Below are 14,848 nucleotides of genomic sequence, written 5' to 3'. Positions count from 1 at the left end.
TTTTAATGAGTTTAACTGGAAATGCTTTTTTGTTTCTTTGATTAGCTAGTGATGGTTCTTGGTGCATTTTAAATACATTTTGATTTTATTGTGTGTTTAATTGGATTATTTATGTAAACCATCAGCGTACCTGCAGCAAGTGGCCATTGCTGCATAAAATGTGCAATGCTGCCCTCTGTCTAGAGTGGGAAAGCAACACAGAAAAAACATGAAGCGGCAGGCCAGCATTGCTTTTAAAGGTTGCAGTGTACAGGAAATGTTGTTTTAATGATGGTCATGCTTTAAGATCCCTGTCTATTTATGTGTCATGCCCTTCTCTGTCTTTCCTCATTAAGTATCCCTCTTGTTTGAGTCCCTCAAATTCTGCAGCTTACCCTATATAATAAAAATGGTACTTAACCATGTTAACAGATTTTTTTTAAAAAGACATATCTAAAAAAGTCATGTTGAAGATAGCTAGTGTCAAAATTTTGCTATTTTGGCAAAGGTGTCTTTTGTTGTCTTTTTGCTGTGTTGGCAAAGGTGGAACTGGTTCTAAGGGTTTGGTCTCTATTCTCTTTGGTGTACAGATGCAGGTGAAGTTTGAGGTGGTCAGCTTCAAAACTGTATAATTAAATGTTTTCTTAATATTTTATAGCATTAATGGAACTTCTTGAAGCAATGCATAATCTTAGAGAGAAACATGAGATTAGATCCCATTGCCAGTGTGCCAGCAAACAGAATTTACAACCTGGCAAGTTCCCTTCAATGAATGGTGTATCTCAGGTAAGGCCACAACTTAGTGATCAAATATAATTTTGTTAATATTTGTTATGCCACTTTGAGATGCTCAGTTGCATATGCTGTTGACTTTCAGTGCTGCTTCACTGTGCATCACTAAAGCATAGTTTAGGTATGCTGCATTAGGATCTTAAAGTAATTACTGTTTTATCTTATGCAAAGTGCTTAATTGAATTGTTGTGTTCTACAGATTTTGCAGAATGTCCTTAATCACAGTAATAAAATTTCTCTGTGCATACCTGAGTTGCAACAGCAGAAGCCATCTCAGAAATCTGAGACAAACGGTAATACAAGCCCAGGAAGTGACGTGAGCACAGACAGCAAGTTAACTCCTCCTGAATCCCAGTCACCACTGCACTGGTTGGCAGATCTAGCAGAACAAAAGGCCAGGGAAGAAAAGAAAGGTAAATAATGGGATATGTTGATTAGAAAGCAGATTGTGGTGAGATCCAATATAACATTAGCACAGGAAGTTTGAGAATCTTAATTTTGTTCAAGCAATAGCACACAAGCTTAACTGTCACCAATAACAACAACAATGGGTTGTGTTAGGCAGTTGCACAACAGCTTTGACAACAGCAACAACAGCAACAACAACTTACTTGTACCCCGCCCATCTGACTGGGTTGCCCCAGCCACTCTGGGTGGCTTCCCACATATAAAAACATAATAAATCATTAAACCTTGAAAAGCTTCACTATACAGGGCTGCCTTCAGATGTCTTCTAAAGGTTATAACTGACATCTGATTTGAGGGCATTCCACAGGGTGGGCACAAACTACCGAGAAGGCCCCTGCCCTCTGACAAGAATAAGACTCCCATTGGATTCCGCTGTTGTGTTGCACAAGATTTCTCCTAGTACAAGAGTGGAGAACCAGTCACCCTCCAGATGTTATTGAACTGCCATTTCCGCCAGACGCAGCAAGTGTGGCTAATGATCAGGAACAATGGGAACAATAGCCCAACAACATCTGGGAACAACAGGTTCTTGACTTCTATGCTAGTGGGATGGGTGGCTGTTGTGCCAGCAGGCTGCCACAGACTAGACCTCCTTTACACGTGAGATTTCCGTAATGACAGGTGTTTTGCAAGATTACCCAGTTTATCGTTAATCATCATTATGGGGACCTACATTATTAAGTTTATCATTATGTAAACTTTCCATGTTAAGAAAAATGTATGTGGCATGGGCAGGAATGAAGAGGATAGGAAAGAACAAACGGTCCTTCTAGAATAAAAAGAAAGCTAATGCAGACTTCGAGTAATCTCGTGGAAAGAGGCAGTACTAGAGGGCTTTGCCTTGATTTCTATAGACTGAATTACACATTACTCCAGAGGAGCTGTGCATGAGTCTGCAGCAAGACCGATATGGTTCGGCTGCTTGTTCATACATTCATGTTTACAACTTTTATAATTGACAGTTACAATATAAATACAGCAGAAGTAGAATAATCCCTGGATATACTGCAAGAAGAGGAACTGAGGAGGGTGAGGAGTGAAGGAGGAAGCTTTAGTGTTTCATTAAGACAAAGTATTTGTTTACTATGTAGCTCTGCAAATGCCTGAACAGGCTTTCAACTTCAGCCACCTTATTTGGTCCCTCTGTCCTTTTACAGATTGTTTCTTAAAACCACTCAGAGGTTTTGTTTACTATCAAGCAGTATATACATTTTGTTTAAATATTAGCAGTAGTAATACAATGCTACTTCTAAGGAACAGCAGAGCTAGGTGGTGTTTTCTCAGGAGTCCTGGGAGAGGGTAGTGAATATCCCCTGTGAAATATTATCACAAGAAAACCTAGCCACATCAGAAGATGTCCTGCATCATATGCCTCTTTTCTTCAGCCCTCGTTCAATGCCCTCCTTGTTCTGGTCTGTGAGCAAGAAAGGCCATCTGGAACCAGAAAATGTTAAATACAGAAGGATGCCTAGGGGCATAGAAGAGGCTGTGGTGAATATGAATTCTTCCAACACATTTTTATATATTTGAACCACAATCCAGCACACAGGCACATTTATGTGCACTGAAGTCAGTGGTTGGAAGAGTGTTGGATTATGGTAATGAGATTCAGTATCATTCAATATAACTATAAATTACTTTAGCGTTTTGAGATTGGACGCAACAGCTTGCCAGAAAATAAAAGTAATTTATTTTATGATTTTTCAGACCCACCAGACTACTATTTGTGTTATTTTTTTCACAAAAAATAAGAATTGGGGGGGGGGGTATATTTCTTACTGGATTCCCAAAACACTAAGGTCAGATTCATATGAAAACCTTGTTTCCCCACTATGTGAATGGCCCCCAGACTTGCATACTTCTCCTGCTCTTTCATACCTGTAAGGAGGAGACTAGAAATCTTTGCTTCCACTTTGAAACTATCTTTGGTTCCTTATGATGTGTGAACTCAAGGAAACTACGGTTTGCTAAGCTATGGTTAGTAAGAACAGGCCAGGATCATATTGTGGTCTCATTCCAGCTTTTTCTCAAATCATAGTTCTTCTGACACCTCCAGGGGACTTTGTTTAGTTTTAAAAGTGTGTGTATCTGGCCATCTGTTCTGACATGGAAAAGTGAAGGGGAGGAGAAAATCCCTAAGACCAAGGTTTGTCACAACTAATTCACATTGCAGAAAACTGTGGGTTCCCGTTGTGTCTGAACTGGTCTTGTAACTGATAGATATATGTCATCATTCACAGTTTGCTATTTTTCATAATATAAAAAGTAATAGAAATTCCATATTTTCCAGTCTTGTGTGTTGGCACATTCTGGAGGCATCAAACTAAACAATTTATTGTATATGATAGAAAAACCATATGCAGATGGCATGTGTTTCCAGCCTTTTTTTAGTTACCATATTTGTCATTTATGACAGGACACTCAACAGTCACAAATGCCATTTACAAAGTTAAATAGGGTCTAATTTGGAAGATTTAATTCATCCCCATGTGTTCAGGGAAATATTACTATTATTTATTAAATTTGTCTACCACCCTATACCCACAGGCCTCAGGGTGGTTCACAGGATAAAATCACAACATAAAAACATGAAATAAACAATCAAAATAAAAACAAAAACAACCCAATAACCCACCCACCCTAAATAAAGCAATAAGTGCTACAAGTAGATTGTTTCCATTGTGAATCGCAGGCAGCTAGTATTATTCATGTTGTATCATGGCACAATTATGTAAGATTAATCCTTTTTATTTTAGAAAATAAAGACTGCCCTCTTGGAAAGCATACAAAGGAAGAGCAGGACCAAGACAGTTCAGAATCTCTTAACTACAAGATGCCAACTCCTTTGTCTCAAAATAGCGAGCAGGGCTCAACGTTACGAGACTTGCTCACCACTACTGCTGGAAAACTGCGTCTCGGCTCTACAGATGCTGGCATTGCTTTTGCACCAGTTTATTCTACAGGAACTGCAGTGAGTTTGTTACCAGATGCCTTGCTCCAAATGTTTTTGAGTGAGAAGGGCTTATAAATATAGCTTAGAGAGCAATGTCTAAATGGAACTGCTTTCATTGTATGATATTTGTCATACAATGAAATTGTATACCTAAGGGCCTGGGCATGCCCAATGCTTTTATTTGGAATTATCATTAACTGCTCTTGATTTTTTTTCCTCACTGCAGAACAGGGGGGGGGGGGTGTTTCATGAGTCCAAAGGTTCCTTGGACATGTGGAGTTAGTTATACAATTCTCTGGATCTCAGTCTGCCATGGTTTCCCTTAAATGTTTAGTTATGAACTAACTTAGTTAAAGTTCAAACTTATTAACAACATTTTAAGGCTCTTTGTCTATGGATGTAAATATTACACGAGCAATTCACTATAAAGAGTTAAGCTCCTGCAATCTCATTGTCTTTTATTGTTTGTGTAAAAATCAGAGGGTTTGTAGTGCAATCAAACTGAAAACTACAAGAATATATTATATTCTCATTCATTAAAAAGTGATCTTCTGATAAGATCACTTTTTAATGAATGAGAATATAATATATTATTGTAGTTTTCAGTTTGATTGCACTATTGATTATTATTAGTCTAGCACCTCTTCTATGGTCTGATAATGAAAGGTTTCTTCCTGACAAGTTCAATATTGCTTAAGTCCTCATTTTTTCCCCAATAGAGTAGCAAAGGTGGAAGGACGATGCCAAACATTCTTGAGGACATAATTGCTTCAGTTGTAGAAAACAAGATTCCACCAAATAGAACACCAAAGATAAATGTAAAATCTGAAGTGAAGGATCAGCCAAAAGATGAGAGAAAATTTATTACAGATGACTGCAGCACATTGTTCAGTGATGTTCCACATTCATGGCTCTGTGATAAACACATTTTATGGCTCAGTGATCATAAAAACAGCAACAACTGGAAACTTTTCAAAGATTGTTGGAAGCAAGGAAAGGTATGTTTAAAATGCCCTTCAGCATCTAGAAAGGGGCTTATTAGACAGCATGCTTGCACCTTAATTTTAGATCTGTTGTTGGATTTCATAGATTCATAGAATTCTAGAGTTGGAAGGGACCATGAGGGTTATCGAGTTTAAATGGAGAGAATCCATTTGTCAGTGGATGCAGCCAAATGTGTCCTGAGGATTACCACTTCCTAATGCTTCAGCCAGAGTCCCTCACTAACTGCACTTGCCTCGTTATATATGGTTTACAAAACAAGACTTGTGGTTTCTCTTTTCTCCACTACAGCCCCCCTCAAAAAAACCTGCTCTGGAGCATTCAGCAATTCTGTGGAGCAGATTTAGGGGGCTGCAGTGGGGAGGAGATGAAGAAGCCCCATTGCATGAACTGATGGACACTCACACAATGTTGCATCTCACTATATATTTCCATTGCTGGCAAATTAATTGCTTTTAAGTATGAAGTCTCATTATGCAGTAAGTAGCAGGTAAATTGTTTTATTGGTTATTGTTTTGATAGTAAATCTGAACTCCTTAAGAATTCTTCATAGAGGATATTACTAATGTTTGGACTAATTTTGAGCTCTTGGTAGTACAAACAGCAGTCTTGCAAATCAACATCTAAGAAAATGAGTTGAGAAATAGTAGAAAGAACTTGAAATGTGAGACAAATGAAAATAGTAGAAACTCCTAAAACCATGCTATGTTAAAGAATTCACATGCCTAAATGAAGATGTCCCAATGTTTATTGATGAGCAGTTAATATTCTAAACTTCTGTGCAGTGAAGACAATATGTCCTTTCAAGACTCATGGAAATATGCGTTAATCCATTTTTAAAGTGCTCTTGCTTATTTCCACTTTTCTGTTTTCCTTTTCAGCCCGTATTAGTGTCTGGAATGCAAAAGAAACTGAATGCTAGCTTATGGAAGGCAGAATTTATTTGTTCAGATTTTGGTGATCTCAAAGCTGATCTCTTGAATTGCAAAGACAGCATTACTTCCAGTGGCAGTGTCAAGGAATTTTGGGATGGCTTTGAAGAAGTTTCAAGTATGTTGTGCTTTGTATATGACTATAACAGACCCAAATAAAATACCTACCGCATTTTTCGCTCCATAGGACGCACTGGACCATAGGGCGCACCTCATTTTTAGAGGAGGAAACCCAGGGAAAAAAACATTTTTCTGGTTTTCCTCCTCTAAAAGCCCTGTTTGTTTGTTGTTGTTTTTTTGAGGATCAGCTGAAAGTTTTGCAGCTGTTTTTGCAAAGGCAAAAGGCCTTTTTTTTAGGATCAGCTAAAGGCTTTGCAGCTTTTTTGCAAAGGGAAAAGCCCTGGTTTGTTTGTTTTTTGGTGTTTTTTTTTTTTTTTTGAGGATCAGCTAAAGGTTTTGCAGCCATTTCTACTGTTTCCAGACAGATAATCTAATCAGCCAGTCACATGTCCTGGGGAAACAAACAACCTCCCTCTGCAGCACATTCAACAAAGGAGGGCGGGGCTGAAAGGGAGCCGGGACTCTTATCTCTCTCCCGATCTATTTCTGATCAGCTGCTGAGGGGGTCCTTTCAACACTCCCTTTTCTCTTTGTAAAATAAAAAGCACAATCTGCTTTTGGCTCCTGGGCAATTCAGCTCCAGGGACCACCATTCGCTCCATAAGACGCACAGGTATTTCCCCCTACTTTTTAGGAGGAAAAAAGTGCGTCTTATGGAGCAAAAAATACGGTATCTATAATCTGGAAAAAGAAGATCTCAGAGAATTGTGGAGGTCCTTCCTTTTTCATTATTTGCCAGAGAAGATTTAGTTTGGGACAGGATGGTATTAATTGTCCAAGAGTTGATTGTTTGCTCAATTATTTCCATTAAGTAAAGTTGAAAAGTATTTAGACTTGACAGAACCCTCCCTCTACATAATATACTAATGCAAAATAAGCCTTAGTAATATTTCATAATTATATGTTCTTCTTATTTTATTTTAAAAAGAAAAACCTCAACATGAACCTGTAGGCCGCTTCCTTGATAAAAAAAAAATCAGATCAGAGACAGCAATTACTTCCAGTGACAGTTATGAGCATGAATTGGAAAATATCTGTATTGCTATATAATAGTGTGCATTTTGCTCTATCACAAGATACTTTAATGTTGTTTTTGAAAACCCATTTTTGTCATTTAACAGTATAGTATGTACATTCATATATCTTCCATTCTGTATTTCAATCTCTAAAATGCTTAAATGTTTAGAGTGTGTGTGTTTTATACATTCAAAATTTGAGTATACAACCAAACCGAATTGCAATGTAGTATTAACTAGAAGAGAAGTTTTAATATCAGATATCAGTGCCAAAGAATTGGAATTTCAGGATCTCTCCCCCCCCCCCAAATGTTGGTAAATGCCTTATCAACCCTGTTATTCCATAATCAAAAAGATGGGCTATCTTCTAAGTTATTTTAAAACCATTATAAAAAATTCCAGTTTCCCCCATCTGGTAGCACACTCACTGATCTCTTCACTGTTTGCAGAACGGCAAAAAATTAAAAATGGAGAAACAGTTATACTTAAGTTGAAAGACTTTCCTTCAGGAGATGATTTCAAGACCATGATGCCTGCAAGGTATTTAGTATTATTTAGCTCATCAGTTGATGGGTTGGGCTTTTTGTTTACTGAAAAATTATTTATATTGTTAATTTTACTCTTATTTTGTCAGATATGAAGACTTATTAAAATGTTTGCCACTGCCTGAATATTGCAACCCAGAAGGAAAACTGAATTTAGCTTCATACTTGCCAGGTTTTTTTGTGCGCCCAGATCTAGGGCCCAGGTTATGCAGTGCATATGGTAAGTAACTTACAATACTGCTTTTGTCAGGTCAGGGGATTGTGTCTCCTCATTATTAAACACCTTCTCGCCTTTTGAGTGGTTGGAAGAGCCAGAGACACAAAAGTGGTGATGAGCATGAAGAAGAGATAAAGAGGTTGGGGAAATCTCAAAGAAGGAACAACAGGTGGAAAGGTTAAGAAAGGCAAGTTTATAGGAAATGGAAGAATCAATAAATTTGAGAGGGTCAAAGCATGTGATAAGGTGGTCATGGTAATATAAATATGTTTTATAAAAGGGAATTACAAAGGTCAGTTAACTTGGCCACTTAACAGAATTCCCTGATGAAAGAGGAGGGAGTATACATGTACATATTCAATGTACATTGAGATGAAAAAAACACATTAATGCTCCTGATGTAAGTGAAATAATTGGGTGGTATTCAGGTAAGTTTTACTCAAGAGTAGGTTCATTGAAATTAACGGGCCTAACTTAGGCATGTTCATTAATTTCAGTGGGTCTCATCTGAGTAAAACTTACTCGAATAACACCATCATTGATATCTGATATACGGTAAGTGTGGGCAATTTATATCGGACTGCTAACTCCTAATCTTATACATTATAAAAGCAGTATTTGTTTAAGAAAACAATTTCACAGGAAAACATTTTACAAGTCTATGATAATTTGTGAAGGCCTTAAAATGCCCTTCAGCATATTCCATATATTCTGTTTGAAAAAGGTGTAGCTGCTGCTAAAGATCATGATATAGGAACTACAAATCTTCATATTGAGGTATCTGATGTGGTGAACATCCTTGTCAGCGTTGGCATAGCAAAAGGGAATGGCGTTCCTTCAAAATCAGGTAAAGTAAAAATATTACAATCTTTATTACACAGAAAAATATGAGTTGACACAACTTGCTTAATAGTTGATATACACCCTGTAAATAAATCAGTCCCACTTGATACTTTAACAATCCTTTGGTGCTCATTCAGATTAAAGGACATTCCCTCCCCCCGCCCCATTTTGCAAAGTATTATTGGATGTAATGACTTATATTCTAGGAAGTGCTCATGGCAGGGGTTTGGCAGAGAAAAACCTTTCTGCCCCCCTCTTCTCACTGCACTTCCCAAGACCCTCATAAAGTTAGGGAACCCTCCTGAATAGGTTGTACTGTGGCACTGGGGGAGGGTGAATTGCCAAACTGGATTCTGGCATTTTCCACGGAGACACAGAAAGCCTTTGTGTAGCAAAGGTGTTTCTAAGCTTTCCCTTGGTACTCTTATTGTTTTAGATTTGTTCCATTATAATTTTTACTTGGTGAATGTGGCTTTGCTCCACCCTGCCCCTTAACAAGGAGGGAGAGATTTATGGTAAAGTGCTGAATCTAAAGCAAGAATCTATCCAGCTCTGGAAAGTAATTGCATTTCTGAATTCTCAGTGGTATTAAAGAAATTTGAAGAGGAAGATTTGGATGATCTTCTAAGAAAAAGACTGAAGGATTCAAGTGAACTGCCTGGTGCTTTGTGGCACATTTATGCCAGCAAGGATGCTGACAAGATAAGGGAGTTTCTACAGAAGGTTAGATTTACAACGAATGTATATTGGTATTATTGTGTATAAGATTTGTGATGGGCAAATGCTTGTGTTCTGGGTACCAGCCACTCAGTTCCATCATCCTTCCCCAGGTTTTCCTTCCTTTCCCCTAACAGTCAGCCAGAATTCCTTGCCCACTGAGCATGCTCAGTACTCATTGAGTTGTTGATGGGATCCTTCATTTTTGGGGTGGGGAGTGTTGAATACACTTATGCTCACTCGCAGGAAGTGACTATCCAGACAATAAGAAGGTTTTCTTCCCTTCAGTTGCATTTGTGTTTTTCTGCTTTAAGACAGCCTCCCCCTACCTGGGGCCCTCTTGATGTTTTGGACTACAACTCCCATCAACCCAAGCCAGCATCACTAATGTAAGGTATTGTTGGAGTTAGAATCCAAAATATCTGAAGAGCACCACATTGGGAAAGGATGCCTTAAGGTTTTTCTTGGAAGCTTTGTTCTAGTTCCTCTACCAGGTGAAATCTGGTGGAGTAAAGTTATTTTAGATTACGAGTCAGTTGTAGGAGCCTCAACCAAAAGTCAGGATATAAATATTTTAAATAATATCTCTGAGATAGGGCTCAAGCAGTCTGTACGAGACATGGGGGAGGGAGCAGTCCCCCCCCCCATTTTTCCCTGAGGTTTTCAAAGTTTCATAGGAGAGTTCTGAAACTATATTTATGTTAAGAAATAAGATGTTAGAATGAAAGGATTTTGTGAACATAGATATTACTTAAAACCCACACAGCATTCACTTTTGCTTATAACATATTACAGATGGCAAAAGAACAAGGTTTAGATGTTTTGCCAGAACATGATCCGATACGTGATCAGAGTTGGTATGTAAACAGAAAACTCCGTCAAAGACTTTTTGAAGAATATGGAGTAAAAACCTGCACTCTAATCCAGTTCCTTGGTGATGCCATTGTTTTACCAGCAGGAGCACTTCACCAGGTAAAAACACCAATTTATTCTTACTAGAGTCACTAGATACCTCAGACAAGCTGTTGTAATGTTTGGTGTCCAAGAGGATGTGTGAAGGTGGTAACAGGTGTGTGTGTGTGTGCGCGCGCGCGTGCACCCCTTCTCCACATATGTATGTGTGAGAGAGCAATCGTGGGGTGGTCAGAGGGCTGACCCTACAGCTAATGCAATGCTCATGCTGATAAAAATCACACACACACACACACAATTTTCCTATGTAATCAGCTGGAAAATTTACATGCAACTCTACAGGTTTTTGAACGCATAACAGGATTTTTCGGTGACTTCGAAAACTCTGATCAATGCACACTGCTTTTTCGTTTGCCCAAGAACAATTCAGAATGTTGTTGTTTTTTGTTTCTGTTTCTTTCTCAGGTACAGAATTTTCATAGCTGTATTCAAGTAACTGAAGACTTTGTGTCTCCAGAGCACCTTATACAGTCATTTCACTTAACACAAGAATTAAGGCTCTCGAAGGAAGAAATCAATTATGATGATAAGCTGCAGGTAACAAATGAGTGCTTGTCATAACTCCATTTCTTATGAAACATCAGTCCTCTCTCATGTTAACTTTGAATGTGTGCATTGAATATGAGACAGTAGTATCACTTTCATTTGTGATAGTTTCACGTTGGCGTGTGTGTGTGTGTGTGTGTGTGTGTGTGTGTGTGTTTGTTCTGTATCGCACTACACTGTCTGATGACTAATGTAGCTTGACAGGCAGGTAAACCCCTCTGTCCTTTATAAAGAGACTGTTTCAGTAATCTAACTTTATTTAAAAGACAAAGATCGGATAAAACAACGATGCGATACCATCGGTGGAAAACATGTAACAGAAATCCCTCAGGCTCTCTCACCAAATGGAACCTCCCTCCCCTCTGTCAGCAACTGCCAGCAACTGCCATCCGTTGCAACATTCTTTTTGGCCAGTAGGTGGAGCTGCATCAATAAACATACAATAGCAATACTGAAATATACAACTTAATATGTGCCGAAGGCACAACATAGTTATTAAATTTCTATATCACCCTTCGTCCAAGGATCACAGGGCAGTTTACAATTGAAAAATACATAAAATGAAAACCATGGCTAATTCTGCTTATGGCCGCTGTAACAATTAAATAAGCCTTTTTAAATAAGGGGACGCTGACTATGTATTAGGTTCATAGTAAAGGGGGAAAAATGGACTCTCCATTTCCCCCTTCCCTGTAGAATTAGGACACAGCTGTGTATGTATGTGTAAAATCCTATCGATGTATTTTAAAATACAATTTAAGTAGATCCTTAGCTTTTGGAACAGTATAGGAAATTTTTAAATGTTTGATGTTTTACTGTATTTAATGTTTTGATTTGTTGGAAGCCACCCAAAGTGGCTAGGACAATCCAGTCAGATGGGCAGCATGTAAATAATAATAATAATAATAATAATAATAATAATAATAATAATAATCCAAAATAATTGCTATATGGGAACAAGGTTATGGGCTCCAATAAGGCCATATAATGGTATGACAGGAACAAGGCCCTAAACGGCCTCAGTCCAGTATACCTGAAGGAGCGTCTCCATCCCCATCGTTCTACTCGAACACTGAGGTCCAGTGCCAAGGGCCTTCTAGCGGTTCCCTCACTACAAGAAGCCAAGTACAAGGAACCAGGCAGAGGGTCTTCTCAGTAGTGGCACACGCCCTGTGGAACGCCCTCTCACCAGATGTCAAAGAGAAAAACAACTACCAGACTTTTAGAAGACATCTGAAGGCAGCCCTGTTTAGGGAGGCTTTTAATGTTTAATAGATTATTGCATTTTAATGTTCTGTTGGAAGCCGCCCAGAGTGGCTGGGAAAACCCAGCCAGATGGGCGGGGTATAAATAAATTATTATTATTATTATTATTATTATTATATGACAGGTGCACATCTTGGGTTTGTATATGCTCACTCTACTCCAGGGGTTGGCAACCTAAGGCCCATGGGCCACAAGCGACCCACGAGGGTTGTTTTACCAGCCCCCGAGCTGCCCCCGAACTGAGCCGCCTGCTTGGCAAGTCCCCGCATGCTGCACTAAATCAGCGCGGCACGGGGTCTCGCTTTCGCGGTGCCAGAAATCGCATCTGCACAGATGGAGACGCTGGAAATTGCAGGCGCGCCCAGTCATGCGCGCCCGTGATCCAGCCCATGGAGGGGGCTCCGCGGCAGTGAACTGGCCCAGGCAAGGTAAGCCTTGCCAACCCCTGCTCTACTCCCTCTCCTGTTTTCCTCAGGGAGAAAGTGCCTTATAATAGGCCAACCAATTTGGGTATACTGAACTTGCTCTGTGCCCCCACCCAGTATTGTGTTCTCTCCTTTAAAAGAACAGGCTTAGACCCCGTGTGAGCTCAGGGCTTTATACAAGTTATAAAAGTGCTCTTAATCTTTGTGCCACTTGATTGTAAACAAATAACCTCCAAAAATGATGCACTCTTTTTTCCCTTTAAGTGTTTTCCTCTCTTATGCCTTCCTTTACATTGTCTGGTACTCTGCTAATCACCAATCTCTCCAAATTTATTTTTACAGATTAAAAATATTTTGTATCATACAGTTAAGGAAATGGTGAGAGCTTTGAAGATTCATGAACATGAACTAGAAGATATGGAGGAAAATTAAGTGTGCACGCTCTCTGTCCTTTTTGGGTCAGAAGAACGTATTTTATCGTTTTTTCTTTACGATAAAAGAAATCTACTCACTAATCTAAGCTGCACGAACCATCAGTGCCAAGAAAATATATTTGTTGTATTTTACTTGCTACTGACCTGCAACAAACTAGCTTCTCATCACAGCTGTTGTGATTTAAACGAGAGGGTTTTTTTAAAAAAGAAATTGGAAATCCTAAGTAGCACTCTGCTGCTCTGTATTATACTGTAAAAGAAATTTTCAAAATGTCAAAGATTTAAGATGTATTTATTTTTTTGCGGAAGAAAACACAGAATTCTATGCTCTATTGTTGATCAAATGTAAATGTGATTTGTACAGTTTGGTTAAAATAACTTGGATATTTTTCACTACATTGAGACAGTTACTGTGAGAGTAGGACACAAACACCAGCTATTGCCTGCATTTGGGATATTGCTGAAACCGCACAGCAGTCATGTCATGATCTGAAAATTACTGCCAAATAACTGTAAACTTTGTACAATATAAAGTATATAAAATAGATATTACAGACACTTCAGTATTTTATTGAAGCTATTCAGAGTACAATTAAAACATTTTCAAAAAGGTGTAATTTATTTAAAAATTGTCTCATTTTGGTAAAATTTATGTGAACTTTTAAAGCTAAATATTAAACTTAATATGCTATGTAAATATATACATATATACATTCAATGATGTATTTTTTTAAAACATTGGCTTGCTTTAATTTGTTAAAAGTGCAAGTGTTAAACATGCTTTGTACATTGAAAGTTGAAAGGGGTTTTACATTTTCCATTAAAAGGACTTTATCAAATGTTGTCTCATTGTGTGTGTTTTTCATGTTTTGTGGCACATTTGTTAAAAATGCACATGTCTGAGTCATTCATTCATTCACAGTGGTTGCAGATGTCTGTAATGTTAACTATTGTAAAAGACAGATTGTTGTGTGTTTAATTAGTGTGGATCTTTCTGCCCTCTCCAGGTTTCATATGAAACTGCTCACATGTGCTAGAGCACAGTTCAACTGGCTGAGCCAAAGAAAGTTTATCTAATGAAGAATAAAAAAAAATTAAATCCTTCCTTGTTATGTATTGTCGTTAATTACAGTTCAAATTACCATATTAAAAAACCTGGACTTTTATTATCAGTCAGGAAGATTGCATTTGGCAGACTCATAAAATATGACAAACTCCTTGACAAACTTTTGTGCTATGAAATGTTATGTAGAAGCTCACATTTACAAATAACAATTTAAGAGTTGAAGTCTTCACACGCTTTCCCCGCACTGGTGGTATAGTGCATATTTTACAATATTTTGTGTACTTCTGAAGCACAGCATCCCAATGACTGTATTTAGATGTTAATGGGTAATAGTCTTATTCTAAGTTACCCACATATGGGTAAGCAACATAAATGAAGTTTCAATCCATGTTAAAATTTACTATCTAATCACTTGAAAATGTTCTACTTTAAATTCCATCTGTAAATTGGACGTGACATTATTTAGCCAAAGTTTTGGCAAGGTTTTAGGCTTCTCTGTTAATTGCATCAGTTAGGGGCTAACTATGCATTATTGTGGTACATACAGCATGTAGT

At 38.2% G+C, this 14,848-nt stretch overlaps 1 protein-coding gene across 5 annotated transcripts in view; it reads left to right on the top strand.

The window, feature by feature from the left end:
• The window catches only part of JMJD1C (jumonji domain containing 1C), a 112,438-nt gene extending 98,107 nt beyond the window's left edge, over positions 1–14,331 (top strand). For 3 of the 5 annotated variants that reach the window (XM_033148931.1, XM_033148928.1, XM_033148930.1), the window contains 12 exons: positions 638–765; positions 971–1,184; positions 3,996–4,210; positions 4,912–5,190; positions 6,076–6,244; positions 7,682–7,802; positions 7,897–8,027; positions 8,749–8,871; positions 9,451–9,590; positions 10,380–10,556; positions 10,962–11,093; positions 13,136–14,331. In XM_033148931.1, coding sequence (XP_033004822.1) covers positions 638–765; positions 971–1,184; positions 3,996–4,210; positions 4,912–5,190; positions 6,076–6,244; positions 7,682–7,802; positions 7,897–8,027; positions 8,749–8,871; positions 9,451–9,590; positions 10,380–10,556; positions 10,962–11,093; positions 13,136–13,225 — 1,919 coding nt within the window. In that variant the 3' untranslated portion in view covers positions 13,226–14,331. Of the gene's footprint in view, positions 1–637; positions 766–970; positions 1,185–3,995; positions 4,211–4,911; positions 5,191–6,075; positions 6,292–6,917; positions 7,028–7,681; positions 7,803–7,896; positions 8,028–8,748; positions 8,872–9,450; positions 9,591–10,379; positions 10,557–10,961; positions 11,094–13,135 lie in introns of those variants that run through there. The other 2 variants (XM_033148929.1, XM_033148932.1) reach the window with 2 other exon arrangements.
• Positions 14,332–14,848: the final 517 nt, after the last annotated feature.

This window comes from Lacerta agilis, chromosome 5 (assembly GCF_009819535.1).
Source record: "Lacerta agilis isolate rLacAgi1 chromosome 5, rLacAgi1.pri, whole genome shotgun sequence".
NCBI classification, from domain to species: domain Eukaryota; kingdom Metazoa; phylum Chordata; class Lepidosauria; order Squamata; family Lacertidae; genus Lacerta; species Lacerta agilis.
Note: the sequence above shows the minus strand (reverse complement) of the source record. Positions and strands in the feature narration are given on the sequence as shown.